At 37.8% G+C, this 18,272-nt stretch overlaps 2 protein-coding genes across 2 annotated transcripts in view; one reads left to right on the top strand and one right to left on the bottom strand.

The window, feature by feature from the left end:
• Positions 1 to 11,037, bottom strand: part of PAICS (phosphoribosylaminoimidazole carboxylase and phosphoribosylaminoimidazolesuccinocarboxamide synthase) — a 52,113-nt gene extending 41,076 nt beyond the window's left edge. Inside the window, exons 1-2 of the mRNA XM_074396172.1 lie at positions 10,641 to 11,037; positions 2,205 to 2,636 (exon numbers count right to left, since the gene is read on the bottom strand). Coding sequence (XP_074252273.1) covers positions 2,205 to 2,636; positions 10,641 to 11,022 — 814 coding nt within the window. The 5' untranslated portion in view covers positions 11,023 to 11,037. The remainder of the gene's footprint in view (positions 1 to 2,204; positions 2,637 to 10,640) is intronic.
• The window catches only part of PPAT (phosphoribosyl pyrophosphate amidotransferase), a 44,442-nt gene that overhangs the window by 16,175 nt on the left and 9,995 nt on the right, over positions 1 to 18,272 (top strand). The window contains exons 2-5 of the mRNA XM_003933604.4: positions 13,561 to 13,627; positions 14,582 to 14,788; positions 17,898 to 18,010; positions 18,118 to 18,263. Of these exons, the coding sequence (XP_003933653.1) occupies positions 13,561 to 13,627; positions 14,582 to 14,788; positions 17,898 to 18,010; positions 18,118 to 18,263 (533 nt within the window). The remainder of the gene's footprint in view (positions 1 to 13,560; positions 13,628 to 14,581; positions 14,789 to 17,897; positions 18,011 to 18,117; positions 18,264 to 18,272) is intronic.

The raw sequence follows: 18,272 nt of genomic DNA, 5'->3' as shown, positions 1-18,272 counted from the left end.
ACACTCTGTTGCCCAGACTGTAGTTCGGTGGTGCAATCTCGGCTTACTGCAGCCTCTGCCTCCCAGGTTCCAGGGATTCTCATGCCTCAGCCTCCCGAGTAGCTGGGATTACAGGCATGCGCCACCATGCCTAGCTAATTTTTTTGTGGATTTTTTAGTGGAGATGGGATTTTGCCATGCTGACCAGGCTGATCTCCAGCTCCCAGCCTCAAGTGATCCACCCATCTTGGCTTTTATAGGCGTGAGCCACAGCGCCTGGCCCGGAATCATGCTTTAAATCCGAATGTAGTATTTTCCTTTTTAAAGGTACTCTAATACTAAATATTTGCTTTTCCATAGGTTAGATTTCCTACCCTTAAGCATCTTTTTGTCACTGTAAATAATGGATATGTATCTAGTCTCTAACTAGATATTCTGACATAACTAATGGAATCATCTTTAGCTGCATCTCCAGCAATGACTGTATGAAGATACCATGCCCCTGCTGTTGGGTTGCTTTATCTATAGTCATCTTACTAGGGGAAATGTATAGTTCTGTAGCATACCAGTTTCTTTCTTGCCCACCAGTGAAACATTTTAAAATTTCTCACCATCATTTCCATTCTTTTTTTTTTTTCTATATTTTCCCCCCGCCCCAGCAGTTCCATTCTTAACTGTCTATTCCCTGGACACACACTCTCATCATTTAAGCCAGACAATAGAATCTGGAGACACTGTGGTTAGCAGAGGTCTTTAAGACCATCTTGGTCACTCTTTCCCATTTTGGAGTTAGGTCTAGAGCAGCGGTCTCCAGCGTTTTTTGGCACCAGGGACTGGTTTCATGGAAGACAGTTTTTCCATGGACCAGGGAGTGCAGGAGCTGTGGCTTGGGGATGATTTAAATGCATTACATTTATTGTGCACTTTATTTCTATCATTATGACAGTATAATATATAATAAAATAAGTATACAACTCTCTATAATCTAGAATCAGTGGGAGCCCTGAGCTTGTTTTCCTGAAACTAGATGGTCTCATCTGGGAGTGATGGGAGGCAGTGACAGATCATCAGGCATTAGATTCTCATAAGGAGCAGAGAACCTAGATCCCTCTCTTGCATAGTTCACAACAGTCTCTCTTCTCTAGTGTTCTAATCTATTGTAAGAATCTAATGTTGCTGTTGATCCGACAGGAGGTGACACTCAGGTTGTAATATGCATGATGGGGAGTTTTTGTAAATACAGATGAAGTTCATCCACCACTCACCTCTGGCTGTGCAGAGGTCACGGACCGGTATCAGTCCAGGTGTTGGGGACCCCTGGTCTAGAGGAGACATTTGGTTACTTGAGGTTCCACAGAACCTTAGAACTTTGATTTCCTGAATCCTGGTGCAGAACTTGTTCAGTTTATTTCATGCTATTCATGTCTTTGTGTGTATGTACTGTATCTCAATCCTTTGGTTTAAATATATTTTAAAGACATTTATGATGGGTCCCAGAGAAACTTACTACTTCTAAGAAAGTCTCATGTATTTTATAGGTTTCTAAGTTCTTCAGTGCCCTTTTTCTATCCTATTCAGTTTTACCACAATTAGTATGAAAATTTACTTTAACTTCTGCCATCTGGGGTTGCATATTTGCATTATTAAAATTGATCTATTTTAAACTTTATTTTGGGAATCCAGTTTTATTTTCTCCTTTTAGTATAACTATACTGTTTCTGTTCTGGGGGAGATGAAATATATACTAAATCTGTTTTGTAGTAAATTCAGCCAGCTTGTCAAATAGCATGTAATGAAACCTATATAACTTACATGTATAATATTCTTATGCTACTGAACATTCTCAATAGACGTTGAGCATCTCTAATCTGAAATCTGAAATGCTACAAAATCTGAAACATTTTGAGCACCAACACGATGCCACATGTGGAAAATCATACACTTGAACTCTTGTGATGGGTACAGTCCAAACTTTGTTTCATGCACAAAATTTTTTAAAGTACTGCATAACATTAGCTTCAAGCTATATATATGAAACACACATGAATTTCATGTTTGGACTTGGGTGTCCTTTCTAAGATACCTCACTACGTATATGCAAATATTCTAAAATCTGAAAAAATTCTAAATCTAAAACACTTCTGATCCCAGGCATTTTGGAAAAGAGATCCTTGAACCTGTATGATGTAACATGATGTTAAGATTACTTTTCTTCACCTTCCTACCTGTCTGGTCCTCTCCCATTTTTACGTTGGCACATTCTGTGACAGGTTCTCCATCTTGGGATTCCTGGTCTCGTGATTTTTCTGTTTTATTGTGTCCCAGAATGGCATCCAACTCAGTGAAAAATTTCATACTCTTAGTCATGCCTAGGTCTTGTGCTGTTCTTACGATCTTGTATTCATGTTTTAGGTTTTTGTACTTTGTTCTGCATTGCTTCCAGTCTCTCTCTATTCCAAATTTCTGAAGCTTGGCAGCAATTTGTTCAAATATCCTTTTATTTCTCACTGTTCCCTCTAGTTGTCGTTGTATGCTTTTATCAGACCAGATGTCTATTAGAGCCCTGACTTCTGGCACAGTCCAGTGCTTTCCTCCTTCATTTGCTACAGTTGGGATAAAAGTTGTATTAGAGGGTTCCAATATTTTCATAGAGATACCTGCATTAGGTGGAGAGGTAAAAGAAATATGTATTATATACATCAGCAAGGTAAATAATTGGATGCAACATTATTAAAGAAAGCAATTTCCTCCATAGGAGATAGAGTAACAAATCATAGCTTAGCTTTTCTCTTAAACAGTGGGGAAACAAAATACAGAACCTAAATCTGTTCATTATTATGCCAGTTACTGGCTTTAATAAAGTTGTGTTTTTTTTAGTCACATTTTGATCATCTTTCCTCCATACCATTTCTTTCTCTTCCATACCACTCCTTTAGTATGTAGGGTGTATATCAGTGTGTAATGAAAGTTCAGTATATAAATGTGTAGTCTTTACTGTAGAAAGCAATCATTACATAAGAAAATGGCTCATTGTAGATAATTTGTTTTGAAATAGGACAGGTACAAACAATTTAACTCCTTCCTTTTTCCTTTATCTTATGATTTCCTTTGGCTATATATCAGTCTACTGGGAAGCATTTAAAAACCACCACTCTGGTACCTGCCTCATCCCTCATCTCCAGATAATGAATCTAATGTGTAGACAGGGTTGAGAACTGAGGCTACTCATGAGTTCAGGGCTTGGAAGAGTCACACAGAACAGTGTGACTCTGTTCTTCAGTGCTTATGCCTTGGAAAATTATAGAAACTAAAGCCATTTTAAATGAAGTATGTTCCTTTAATGGTAGGGAAATATGTCAGAAATTTCATAACGCCTTGCTCCTAGGCAGTATGTCTCCACTTAGGTATAAATCCTTTAATATGCCATGCTGCATATTAGGTTTCTAGCACAGTTTTATACTTCATTTACATTACTGACAGTACTTGATATTATATTGTAGATATTTTGAACAACCGTATTATCTTGTGTTTTTCTCAGATTTCATGTTCATAAAATAAGTAGGTTCATTTTTTGAATTAAAAAATGACAAGCACATGAACTTTGTTTTTTGTGTGTGTGTGTGTGTTTTTTGTTTGTTTGTTTGTTTGTTTGTTTGTTTTTGAGACAGGGTTTCAAATTGGATGCAATATTATTAAAGAAAGGAATTTTTGGCTGGGCATGGTGGCTTAGGCCTATAATCCTAGCACTTTTGGAGGCCAAGGCAGGTGGATCACCTGAGCTCAGGAGTTGGAAACCATCCTGGGCAACAGGGCGAAACCTGTCTCTACAAAAAATGCAAAAATTAGCCATTCAGGAGGCTGAAGTGGGACGATTGCTGGAGCCCAGGAGGTGGAGGTTGCAGTGGGCCAAGAATATGCCACTACACTCCAGCCTGGGTGAAAGAGTGAGATCGTGTCTCAAAATAAGATAAAATAATTTTTTAAAAAAAAGAAAGTAATTTTCTTTCACCAAGGCTAGAGTGTAGTGGTAAGATCACAGCTCATTGCAGCCTGAACCTCCCAGGCTCAAGCGAGCTTCCAGAGTAGTTGGGACCACAGGTTCAGGCTACCATTCCTGACATTAACATTTTGTTTGCATTAAAAATAATCTTCGCCGGGCGCGGTGGCTCAAGCCTGTAATCCCAGCACTTTGGGAGGCCGAGGCGGGTGGATCACGAGGTCGAGAGATCGAGACCATCCTGGTCAACGTGGTGAAACCCCATCTCTACTAAAAATACAAAAAATTAGCTGGGCATGGTGGCGCGTGCCCGTAGTCCCAGCTACTCAGGAGGCTGAGGCAGGAGAATTGCTTGAACCCAGGAGGCGGAGGTTGCAGTGAGCCGAGATCGTGCCATTGCACTGCAGCCTGGGTAACAAGAGCAAAACTCCGTCTCAAAAAAAAAAAAAAAAAATCTTCAAGATTAATCATAATTTATTTTGTTTCTTTTTTTCCCTGAGACTCTGTTGCACAAGCTGGAGTACAGTAGCACAGTCATGGCTCACTGCAGCCTTGAACTTCTGGGCTCAAATGAGCCTCCTGCCTCAGCCTCACAAGTAGCTGGGATACAGGCATGCGCCACTGCACCTGGCTAATTTTTAACACTTTTTATAGACATGGGGGTCTCACTATGTTGCCCAGGCTGTTCTCAAACTCCTGGCCTCAAGTGATCCCTGACCTTGGCCTCCCAAAGTATTGGGGTTACAGATGTGAGTCACTGTGCCTGGCCATAATTTAAAACTAAATATTACAATTAATGGTTCAGTAATATTTAATTGAGTTTAGGTTTTGGCCCCCATCATTGAAATGGTATTGTAATTAATAACTTTTGTCAGGTTCACTAAAGAAGTAGTTTAGATCCCAGCATCTATAATGAGTTTAAGTCATTGAAAAAAAACTTGATAGCATTTACTTGGGATATTTTGTGGTGTATTTAATGTCTTTGCTTTGAAATGCTTTTCTGAATTTTTTCTTAATTGGGTGAACAAATAAGTTTTTCTATTATTTGAGTTAGAAGTAAGGTTTTTGCTTCTAGCTTCAATACGAAATTGGAAGCAAAGATGAATTTACATTGAATTTAATTCGTTGGGTGATTAAAATTATCCTTGATCTGGTTGTGGCTCTGATGTTTACTTTCAAACATAAAATTCTGTTTGTCTTAATCCCTTACCTCGACACTAAGGTAATCATGCTCATTACTATGTGTAAGTTTAGCCATCAGATTTCTTATAATATTTAAAGAATAAATTTTAGAAATTAGAGAGCCAATATTTCTAGGAAACTTAAATTTGGTAAAGAAATAATTTGCTTTAGAAATAATTTTTTTCAGTATGGGTTGGTAAAAAGAGAGGAAAACATACATTAATTCTGAGTGTTTCTTCCAGGAAAAATTGTTCATTTTCTCAGATTAGAAACCAATCTTATCTTCCAGTTTGAAATTAGATCAATTTCACTCTGTTTCACCCATGTACTGTACCTAGTTCCATTGGTCTGACATGAGAAACCAAAAGTAAAGGATTTCCTGAGACATCTTCCTTATCTTCTAATGCAATTGACATTTTACCTGGAAATATAACAGAATTCCCCTTAGAAATAACATGACTAATAATGCTAATACCTTTAGCTCATTGTGATCATATTCTTGAAAATAGATTTGTGATAGACATTTTGTAACAGAATTATATAATATGGCTTAAATATTTATGTATTTAAAGAGAAATCTAATTATTTCCATCCCATTGACATAGTCTATTTTGGGCTTCTACTAGAATTGTTTGATAATTCTGTAAGTTTTTAGAGATGGTTGTAGTTAGTTTTCAAGTTAAATTACATTTTTAAAATGTGGCATTTTATTTTTAATTGTATCTTGGGTGCTTTAACCGAGTAGGCACTTGCTAAATAATACCAGTAGTGTAAAAGAGGGGTCCTGTAATGAGATAGAAAATGCAGTTTTATTGGTGCATATAATCAAATAGCTTAGAGTTCATAAGTACCTTATGTAATTTATTGATTGAAACATACTCATTTTCAAGAAGTTAATGTAAATTATATTTAAATAGGCTAAGGAATATGTCATTTAAAAGAACCATGCCAACCATAAAACATGAAGTCCTTCTTTGATTTCCTTGTTTTATGGTTTCGATGCTTTTATATAGGATTTCATAAAATGAGGCCACTTTTTAAAGTGATCTATAGACTGGGCGCAGTGGCTCACGCCTGTAATCCTAGCACTTTGGGAGGCTGAGGTGAGTGGATCACCTGAGTTCAGGAGTTCAAGACCAGCTTGGCCATCATAGTGAAACCCCATCTTAAAAAAATATATATATATTAAAGTGATCAAATGAGGAGGATGAAGTACATCATAGAAAGGAACCCAACTTTTATGATTTTTAACTCAATTGACACACGAGGATAAACTATAATTACTGTGAAGTTGCAGACTAACCGGGTGGTGGATAAGTATCTTTCAATTGCTTTTTGTAATGTTTCAATTAAAAATTTACTCATCTCATTAGTCATCTTAATTCCAAATGTTTTTCCAGTTCTTTTTCACTGAATAACAGAAGTAGCATTGTATTTTGCATTAATAGATCACATTAGTGTGATTTTAATGGCATAAACATTCATTTAAAATCATGATTCACCATTATGTTTACAGGCATTCCCATTGAAGAAAAAGAAAAGGTAGGCTGTTTATCGCCTTAGAAAGTCTATTAGGGTTTCTATGTTAAAGTAGGAAAACATGAAAAATAAGCATAAGTACAAAAAGACCTCACGGCTTTCAATATTTTTATAAACTCATAAGGTAAAAAATTTCAAAAATTTTAAATCAGGTTTTATAATTGCTTGAGGCTAAAATGTAGTTGAGGAATGTTTTAGATTTGGTTGAAAATTGGGAAAATAAAAATCTGGAGTTATGTAAGAATTATCTTACAGAAACAGGGGAAAATGCTAATATGCTCAGGTTATTTAACAACCGAGCTTGAGTATGAGAGCAGTAAACAAAGGCAAGGTTTCTCTTCTCTTACCTGGTTTAGAGTCCAGATTTACCACCATAGAAAAGAGTCTGGACCAAACATTCAGTTGATAGCAAAACAGAAAAGCTCTCTCTCCAACCTCTTCAGAGAATTTTTTCTTAAGTTGCTTATTCCATAGCATGAATCCTAAAACTGTAGGCAGCGCTCTGGGGATTTTAAACTGAAACACTTAAATCATTACTTGCAATGCATTTGTATAAAATAAGAGGAGCGAAATAGAGGGGAAACTTGACCACTGAAGGAATGTGGCTTGGCAGCATAGGCCAAAGGAATCCTGAGGCTGAGGATGATCAGATTTAGCAGAACATGAAGCCTCCTAGAATTGGTTAAAAGTGTATTTGGGTCCTTTGCCATGGCTCTGGCTCTGGCTACTTGCTGCCTAACAAGTAGCTTCTCTGCTGGTTCCGCCGTAGGAAAAAACCAGAAGACATTATATAATGAGTCAAACCTGGTGCAAGGAGCGCTTCCTGAGCTTTAGGGAGAAAGCTTTGATCACCTTAAAAATTTCTGGATTCTACAGGTCAAATAAATCATAAGGCAAGAGAAGTCATGCAAATTTCTAAGAACCCCAACTGACATAAACAGTCAGTTTGTAAAAGTGAATAAATGTATACAAAAGTGTTCCACCTTACTGATAATTAAACAAATGCAAATTAAAAGTTAACAATTTGTGTATCATTATAGGCTATTGTTTCTTAAATTAGCCTAATTTGTTTATTTAGAGATGAGTTTTGCTCTTGTTGCCCATGCTGGAGTGCAATGGCGAGATCTCAGCTCACAGCTACCTCTGCCTCCTAGATTCAGCAATTCTCCTGCCTCAGGCTCCTGAGTAGCTGGGATTACAGGCACCCACCACCATGCCCGGCTAATTTTTTTGTATTTTTAGTAGAGATGGGTTTTACCATCTTGGTCAGGCTGGTCTCGAACTCCTGACCTTAGCCTCCCAAAGTGCAGGGATTACAGGCATGAGCCACTACACCTGGCCTAAAACCTTATTTATTAAATCTGGAAAGTCCCTTCTTTCCATGGCTGATGAAGTACAATTTTTTTGGAAAGCAGTTATTTTAGAAATAATGTTTGTTTCAAAGTAATGGACAGGTGTGGTGCCTCAGGCCTGTAATCCCAGCACTTTGGGAGGCCAGGGTGGGAGGATCACTTGAAGACAGGAGTTCGAGACCAGCCTGGTCAACATGGTGAAAGCCTGTCTCTACTAAAAATAGAAAATTGGCTGGGTGTGATGGCTTGTGCCTCTAATCCCAGCCTGGGAGGCTGAGGTAGGAGAACTACTTGAACCTGGGAGGCAGAGGTTGTGGTGGGCTGAGATCCCACCACTGTATTCCAGCTTGGGTGACAGAGTGACACTCCATCTCAACAAAGCAAAACAAACAAACAAAAAAACAACAACAAAAAAAAACCCAAGTAATTATACCCCCTGAATCAGTATTAGAACTTGTGTCCTAGGGTAATAATGCTAAAAATTGACAAAAGTTATTAATTGCAGTATCATTTGCATGAGGTGGGATGAAGACCTAAACTCAGTTAAATATTATGGAACTGTTGTTTTTCATATTTAATTTTAAATCATAATTAATCATGGGTATAAAGATTATTTTTAATGCAACCAAGATGTTAATGTGCTTGTAATTTTATAATTGAAAAAATATACATAACAACTAGAGGCATTGTGGAAAGTATATGGGAAGAGGTTGAAAACTAGGGAGCCCAGTAAAGAGGTTACATTAATATTTCATGTGGGAGATGATGAAGTTCTGGTTAGTCATAATGAGAATAGAGCAGAGAGAAAATTTTGTGTAGTGTGTCACCAGATTTTTTAAAGACTTAGTGACTGACCAGAAATCAAGGATATCTCAAACGTTTCTCTATAAATGATTGGAAATATAGTGATGCTAAGGTGGAAGCGATTTGTATGAGGATCAGATTTGGGCTAGACATGGTGGATCATGCCTGTAATCCCAGCACTTTGGGAGGCTGCAGTGGGATAATCTCTTGAGCCTAGGAGTTCAAGACGAGGTAAGGCAACATGGTTAAACCACATCTCTACTAAAAATACAAAAAAAGTAGCTAGACTTGGTGGCTCATGCCCATATAGTCCCAGCTTTTCAGGAGGCTCAGTTGGGAGAATCACTTGAGTCCTGAAAGTTGAGGCAACAGTGAGCCGAGATTGCGCCACTGCACTCCAGCTTGGCTGACAGGAGTAAAACATTCTCTCTGAAAAAAAAAAATTGATGGGAGAAGACAGAGTTTGCTTTTGGAATTGGGGGTTTGAGGTACCTAAACATACATGGTTAAACTGTAAGTATAGTCCCTCTGTTTATGAGTGAAGGAGTTTGGAGCCAAGGGAGTACATGAAAGGGCTGAAGATTGCTTTTAAGAAATGGAGATACTGGCATCCACATCTTAATCAGACCAACTCCTGGTTAAAATTGGGGACTTTCAGAAGCTAAGCAATTTACTTGTTTATTAATCAATATTTAAAGCACTTAAATGATGAAGAGTTGAGGATGTTTAACTGAATAAAATAATGTAATTGCTGTTGAACATGGTAATAACTGCAAAGCTTTCTCAGAATTTAGTGTCATCTCAGAATTTGGTGTCATCTCAGAAATGGAAAGAGTGTAGGCAGGGTGGATTCTTCTTTTAACAAAATGATTTGTTACTGAGCTGTAAGTATGAAAATTAGCCAACTTAAGTTAACCAGTTGTAATCTTTGTCCTCTTAACCCCATTCACATTTGGTACTTTTATTATACTGTTTACTGTTTTCTCTCAGGTGTTAGATTTATTTGCAGTTCCATCCTTTTTGAGGAGTGCTTTGCCCGTAGTACACACAGATAGTGGGTATTACGGATACTTGATTAATTCTGCTCTTAAAAATAGCATCTATAATTTCTATTGTGGTAGAAATCTCATTACTGTCATTGTTTTTCCTCCCTTTGCCTGTTAATGCTTCTAAAGACAATGAGCAGATTCTACGTAAATAGTATTGGGTTTAACAACACAGTAGGTCATGAAACCCCTCTAAATCATTTAGTCTCAGATCATTTCATCTATTAAATCTTTATTTTACTTCATTGTTAAAACTGAGATGTTATTCTAAACAAGTAATGAAATAGTGTTGAACAGTTATTTTAAATGTGCTTTTATTTATAATTTAGGAAAATGGAAACATTAAAATAAAGGAGAAAAGTTCTCTTGTTTCGAGCTGTGGGAAAACATCAGTTGAGCAATGTTTTTGATATTTTAACCCTTTTCTGCCACTCTTATAAAATTAAAACTTAAACTGTTTTTAGAACCCAATCCATATTTCAAAAACATATCACATGCAGTTGGCACTAGCAGTGCCATTTTAATGTGCTTTTTTTCTGTATTTTATGCAGATTTTTAAAAAGTTGTAATATTTAACCTCTTTTTATTCTTAGCCTTGTGGAAAATAGCATAATAAATGGGTTATTTTTCTCAATCTTGATATTTCAGTCTATATTTATCATGGCCTCAGAAGTCCTGAACTTTTACAGTTGGTAAAACTGTAAAACAAAAGAAAAACAAAAGAGTACTTTTTCTTTTTACCTTCAGTGGTCTCTGGGGCTGTACTTGGGCTGAGCGTTTCCAGGCACCTGCCATTTGCATCTTCCTCTGTAAATTGTGTGGTAGGTTCATATTGCAGGATTGCATCCAAATCATGGAAGAACTTCATAGTTTTAGAGCTGTCTCCAGATTTATGGGCATATTTAACTGTTCTATATTCATATTTGAGATTTTTGTACTTAGCCCGGCACTGTTTCCAATCTCTGTATACTCCTAATGATTGCAGCCTTTTAGCAATGTAAATAAATATTCCTTTATTTCTTAGTGTTCCATAAAGTTGTTTTCGTATATTTTTTTCTGCCCAGACACTTAGCAAAGCTTTAACCTCCTCCTTAGTCCAGTGCTTTCCTGCTCCACTCTCCATGTTGAAAATGACCTGGAAATGATTCACTATTTCTAGCCAAGGTTTTGTTTCCTAGGAAACCAGACGGCTGGTTGTCAATAAGCTCCAAAGAGCTGAAAGGATCTAGTTTAACTGGTTCAAGCTGCCTGAGGGAGTAACTTGAGAAACTGCCAAATAAGCAGGCTTTGTGATTAAAGAAGCCTGAACCTAAATGATTCTGAACCATACTCATTTCAGCTTGAAGGAAAAACTACCCTTGAGACAAAAGGGAAAGAAAACCATTTTTTTGTTTATTTCTTTTCTTACATAATTTACTGTTTTAGCAAATGATTGTTGATTTTTAAAAATTGTTTTGAACATGGTTGGCAGGGGTTCTTTTTGCCCAGAGGTTTATAGCCAATGTTAATAATACTCCCTCTGACGTGAATCACTTAGTCTCTAACCTTGGTTAACTTACAGACCCCACAGCATTTCACTAAATAAAAGACATTCTAAGTCACAATTTATTTAGTTCCATATGGTATATAGTATTGTGCACATCTATTTTCAGTATTTAGTGCATTTTAAAAAATCATTTCTTTAGGCTTCTGTGAGCCATGATCATGCCACATTTTTTTAGAGTTTTACTTGGCAAACATGTTTAATGTTCTACTTTTTCGAGTTAATAAAACGCTGCAACAGTTGCAATATATAATTTTGAAAAAGCTTTCTTTTTACCAAATCAATCAATGTATTAACAGCTACTAAAGTCTACAGGCACATGTGGAAGAGGTTTACTTTTTGTTTCAACACTGATACATATTCTTTGGAACAAAAACATTGGTCAATAAACATCTACAATTTATAGCACTTGTTCAGAACTTTTAAAAATTGTAAAGCAGTTGGAACCTTGATAAGAGTATACTGCACAGTGGTGCGGATGCTCTTAGTCTTTACTGTGTCTTGCCCTGCCTTCTGTCTAATTTTGGCTTTTTTCTGTGTATCACCGCTTAAAAACACTAAGGCAGGAAATCAGACACAGACATGGGAAAGGGTGTCAGGTCAGTAGAGGGTTTTCAGAAGCGACATTAATTTTTCTGATAACAAAAGTGCTATTTATTGGAAAACATTTGAAAAATGCAGAAAAGCACAAAAAAAAATGGTTGCAGTTTCAGTACCAACTATGCCTCTATTATATTTGGAGATTTTCATTTACATCTACATACTCATCCTGTTGAAACTGTATTTAGAGGTGAAAAAGTATAGGGGTTAAAAGCCGGAGCTGGATCATCCGAGTTCTAATCCTGGCTGTACCACTGTCTGTGTGACAATGGGAAAGTAACTTCCTTTCTATTGCTTTAGTGTGTTTCTCTATAAAATGGGTGTGGTAATCATAGTACCTACTTCATAAGATTGTTGTGAAAACCAAATCAGATCACTCATGCCATCAACCTAAATAATTAAAAGGATGAGAATCTACTTTAAAGAGAGTTTATTCAAGCACCAAGTTTGAGGATGACCTACCTGGAAACACCAACTGCAAGGAATGGAGTCAGCATTGCCAAGTAGGAAAGTTAAGGTTTCGTTACACAGGTAGAGACAGAGGAGTTTTAGCAAAATCACAACATTTTTCTTTTTCTTTTCTTTTTTCTTTCTTTTTTTTTTTTTGAGACGGAGTTTTGCTATTGTTCCGCAGGCTGGAGTGCAGTGGCGTGATCTCGGCTCACTGCAACCTCCGCCTCCTGGGTTCAGGCAATTCTCCTGCCTCAGCCTCATGAGTAGCTGGGATTACAGGCACGCGCCACCAGGCCCAGCTAATTTTTTGTATTTTTAGTAGAGACAGAGTTTCACCATGTTGACCAGGATGATATCGATCTCTTGACCTTGTGATCCACCTGCCTCGGCCTCCCAAAGTGCTGGGATTACAGGCGTGAGCCACCACGCCCGGCCCACAACATTTTTCATATAAGATTAGTGCACAGTTACAGCAGTTTGACTGGTTATAGGCAGTGTTTCTTTTGGAAAGGGTACCTTTAGTATTTTTTACAGAGGATGTAATTGTGAATGGGTTTTCTTTCATTTGGTCTAACCAAAGCAGCACAACAAAGTAGAAGTTAATCTTTCACAAAGGTCATCAATTGAGAAGGCAGGAGGTTATTGTCTCTGGTGTCTTTTAATTCTCTCTAGTCACTGTGTAGAACAAGAAAAATAAGAAAGTGAGTTAGTCTATAACTCTGAGAAACAAATTGTAACCATATGTGACTCGGATCACAATCGTCTCTCTCTGAAGGCTTAAAATATATTTGGGTTTCCAGCAGCTTTTATTTATTTTTACAACCTGAAATGCTTATAACAGACTACCTGGCATGTTAGAATTAGATAAGATATCTAATTGTTACATTATCATCTGCGATTGCTAATCAGCATCAGCATCAATAGAAGTAGTGCCAGTACAAGTAGCCTTTAATGTGTTGTCACACTAAGTTCATAGATGCTTGTTGAGAAAGTATGCTTGATAAAGTTCTTCAAGAAGCTTATCCATCAGCAGATTTAACAACCAATATCTTTTTATATTCACAGGGGTCAGGAGAGTGCTGGTATTGTGACTAGTGATGGCAGTTCAGTGCCAACATTCAAATCACACAAGGTAAATTTGAACATTAGGAAATGTTGATGACAAAGATAACAAAAGACAGATGATCATTAATATATGGGGAGAGGGGAATTGAATAAATAATCTGAAGTCGAAAGTAATATTCTTTGTATCAGCCACTTTCAACTTTATATCTTAACATTTGTCAAATAGGTTGTATTTCTTTCCCAGTGACAATTTTTTGCCTAAGACCGACTCACTCAAATAGGGAATTATCTATTCAAATGCTTTAAGATACTTTGACTTTTTTAATGCAAATTTTAGTTTTAATACTTGATAAATTTTATTGCTTAGTACATCTGTTCTTAAATGTTTTAGTGAAAAGCCTCTTAGGAAACACAGCACTTCAGTATTGTGAAGATACTAAATGCCACTATTCTCTTAAGAATGGTTAATTTTAGCCTGGCGCGGTGGCTCAAGCCTGTAATCCCAGCACTTTGGGAGGCTGAGGCGGGTGGATCAAGAGGTCAAGAGATCAAGACCAACCTGGTCAACATGGTGAAACCCCGTCTCTACTAAAAATACAAAAAATTAGCTGGGCATGGTGGCACGTGCCTGTAATCCCAGCTACTCAGGAGGCTGAGGCAGGAGAATTGCCTGAACCCAGGAGGCGGAGGTTGTGGTGAGCCGAGATCGCGCCATTGCACTCCAGCCTGGGTAACAAGAGCGAAACTCCATCTCAAAAAAAAAAAAAAAAAAAGAATGGTTAATTTTATGTTACGTTACTTTTGCCTCAATATGATTTTTTTTTTTAAAGTAAGTCCTTCACAGTTCTTGCAGTTAGGTTAAGTTTATTTTTGGCTTTTTTAGTTCAGAATTCTGAAACAGAGAAATTAAATGTACTTCATTATCTTATTTGGATTGGCTGAGCAGAGAAGAGAGGTTTTTATTACTCACTAGCAGTACTAGTCTGTTTTTTTTCTAAGTTGCACTTTTTGATTTCTCAAGGGAATGGGTCTTGTAAATCACGTCTTTACTGAAGACAATTTGAAAAAATTGTATGTTTCAAATCTTGGAATTGGACACACAAGGTATGCCACTACAGGAAAGTGTGAATTAGAAAATTGTCAGCCCTTTGTTGTTGAAACGCTTCATGGGAAGATAGCTGTGGCACATAATGGTGAATTGGTAAATGCTGCTCGATTAAGGAAAAAGGTACGTTGGTTTGTTTTTCCTATGCCTTTTTAAATGATTAGGATGGGTTAAAGAATAAAAGCTGAGGATATTTGTAAAAGGCATTTTCTAATTGTTGCTACCTGTTACTTAACTGCAACAAACAATTGCATCAGAATTATCTGGAGACTTGTTAGAATTCCAGACTGTAAGATATCCTCTAGAGTTGGAGAAAAGGGTGAGAATATGCATTTTAGACTCACTTTTTGAATGCACTGCTTTAGAGGAGAGATTTGGGAGAGTTGATTTATGGTTGAAAGCATAGAGAAATTAGAGTTGATGGACTCCCTATCTCTTTAACTCTGTTGCTGTGTTCAAAACTTGTATGAGATAAGAAAAACCAAGCTGTATTTTTCCTGCTCTCAGACTCAACACAGCACACTTCTGTGACCAAACAAGGGGGTCTCTTACATCAGCCAGTTTTCCAGAGGACACCAAATAGGTATCTTATAATTTGGTTGTATTCTGATAGTACCTGGAGGTAAAGTCTGGTTCCAGAATTTAAGGGCTCAGTCCCACAAGACTGTCCCCTGCTTCAGATGCCAGTTGCAAGTCCAGGCCTCTGGTACATCTGACAGCCAGTTATAAATTGGGAGTTCTGCAACAGCCCCAGCCCTGCCTTTGGCTTCAAACGTCACAAAACTGAAGAAAGTGCTTTATTAACATTTACCAGTTTATTATAAAGGATATTACAGAGGCTACAGAAGAACAGTCCGGTGAAAGGATGGAAAGGGCAGGGTATGTGGGAAGGAGCATGGAGCTTCCATGCCCTTCCCAGGGGCACCACCCTCCAGGCATCTCCAAGTGTTCAGATATCCAGAAGCTCTCTCAACCCAGTCGTTGTGGGTTTTTATAGAGGCTTCATGAAGTAGGCACAATTGATTAAATCATCAGCCAGTGGTGATCAGCTCAACCTTTAGGCCTTCTCCCCTTCCCTGGGGGTCCAGAGATGAAGCTGGAAGTTCCAATCGTCTGCTTGATTCTCCTGGCAACTAGCCCTCATACCGGTGCTATGCAGGAGCCCCTAGCTGCCAGTCATCTCAATAGCATGCAAAAGGACATCTATCATTTTGGCAATTCTAAGGGTTTTGGGAGCTGAGTACCAGGAAAGAGCAGGATAAAAACCAGCATACATATTAATTCTTATATATCACAAAAGCATAAAAATAAAATGGAGTATAAACTTGAAGATGACATGAAAAATATCAATTGGAAACTGACAGGAAACTAGAGTCTGCAAAAAGGGACAGAGTGTTTACTTAAACTTTTGGTTCACAGCATATTGTTTAGCGCTCTCTGTGCTAATGATGTCAAATTTGTTCCTATGCTTTCATTTATCATTTCATCTTTCTTTTTTTTAAAAAAGGGCTTGGTATCTTTATATTCCTAGTAGCTTCCTTTTATCCATTCAGGCCATTCATTAATTATTGCTGTTTCTTCAGTTTATTAACTCCCAATAATCTTGACTTGGTAACTTAAGAACCTGGTGATACTTAGTAATAGACGGTTACACGCACACCCCAACATCCTTTTAGCATTCTAGAGCTGGGCAATTCACATATGATGGAACAGTTACAGAAGCTGAATAGTAATGAACTGCAGGTCAAAAATATCTAGACCCCAGGCTTTCGTACCACTTATTGTCGTTTTGTTTTCAGTTCTGTCTTTGGGCGTTTCCTAGAGCTTTGTCCACCCTTGTTAGTAGGCATTATAATGATCGTATTGTGCTTTTCTGTCTCCAAATAAAAAAACTGCATGGTTCACTTAAAAATTCAGGCAATCACAAAAGTATAAATATGAAGTAAAATTTCTTAAAAATTCACCACTTAGAGGTAACCACTAACTCACTGTTTCCTGACATAACCCATTATCCAGATGCTAAACTTCATCTCTACATGTTTAGCTCCCTACTGAAAATGTTCTGTAATGCCCATTCAGAATCAGTGTGCGCATGTCCACGGGCTGCCCTTGTCCTGGTCATTCCTGCTCAGAACTTTGTAATTGTCATAGAGTACACCCAAGCAATATTTATTACATCTGCTGCATTTCATTGTTCAGTACAGTTGATTTCTTTCTTCTATCAGTAATCAATGAGGATGGGTAGCCACCATCACTACCACCAACAAACCCAGCTTGGAAGTTATCACTGTAGGGTACTATTTTTATAGGAATATACCCAAGTTCATCAAGAGTGTTGAGGGTGGAAAAGGTCAGACCCACAAACCAAATTTTCAAGACCCCCTACGCTCTTTCAGGTCTGCATACCTTCAAATTTAGTGTTCAAAAGCTTTTGTGTACATCTCATGAAGCACTCTTTTTTTCTGCTTGAAAACCTTTTGGATTTCCTACTGCCTCCAGCCATGATCATCTGTTATTAGTATACACATACCATTAGTGCAGGAGTCCCCAACCCCTGTGTCAGGGACTCGTATCAGTCTATGGCTTGTTAGGAACCAGGCCATGCAGCAGGAGGTGAGCAGCAAATGAAGCTTCATCTGTATTTATAGCTGCTCCCCATTGCTCACTGTTACCACCTGAACTCCCCATCGCTCACTGTTACCACCTGAGCTTTGCCTCCTGTTAGATCAGCAGTGGCATTAGATCCTCATAGGAGCACGAACCCTATCGTGAGCTGTGCATGCGAAGGATATAGGTTGTGCACTCCTTGTGAGAAGCTAATGTATAATGCCTGATGGATGATCTGTCACTGTCTCCCGTCACCCCCAGATGGGACTGTCTAGTTGCAGGAAAATAAGCTCAGGGCTCCCACTGATTCTAGATTATGGTGAGTTGTGTAATTATTTCATTATATTACAGTGTAGTAATAATAGAAATAAGGTACACAATAAATGTATTGAGCTTGAATCATCCCAAAACCATCCCCTGTCCTCAGTCCATGAAAACATTGTCTTCTACAAAACCAGTGCCTGGTGCCAAAAAGATTGGGGTCTGCTGCATTAGTAGAATGCAGGATTTTCATAACTAGGCATCCACAGAATGCCTGATTTCTTTCCATTATGGTTGGCTACTGGGTTAGGGATGCGGTGGAACTTCCCTTGTGATGATTAAATTTCTCCTTTTTTCTATATAGCTTCTGCGTCATGGTATTGGTCTGTCCACAAGTTCTGATAGTGAAATGATTACCCAGTTACTGGCGTATACTCCTCCTCAGGAACAAGATGACACCCCAGATTGGGTAGCAAGGTAAACAGAGAACCGGACTAAACTTAGAGCTCTAGTAAGGAGAGTTTTGCCTTGCTTGCATATGTTTACAACTGAAGTTATTCCTTCAATTATTTAATTAATTCCAGGATTAAAAACTTGATGAAGGAAGCACCCACAGCATACTCCCTGCTTATAATGCACAGAGATGTAATTTATGCAGTACGAGATCCTTATGGAAATCGTCCGTTATGCATTGGTCGTCTTATTCCAATGTCTGATATAAATGACAAAGGTAATGAAC

The sequence above is a fragment of the Saimiri boliviensis genome, chromosome 3, assembly GCF_048565385.1.
Source record: "Saimiri boliviensis isolate mSaiBol1 chromosome 3, mSaiBol1.pri, whole genome shotgun sequence".
Lineage (NCBI taxonomy): Eukaryota > Metazoa > Chordata > Mammalia > Primates > Cebidae > Saimiri > Saimiri boliviensis.
The sequence above is the reverse complement of the archived record's forward strand: the minus strand, read 5'-3'. Positions and strand labels throughout refer to the sequence as shown.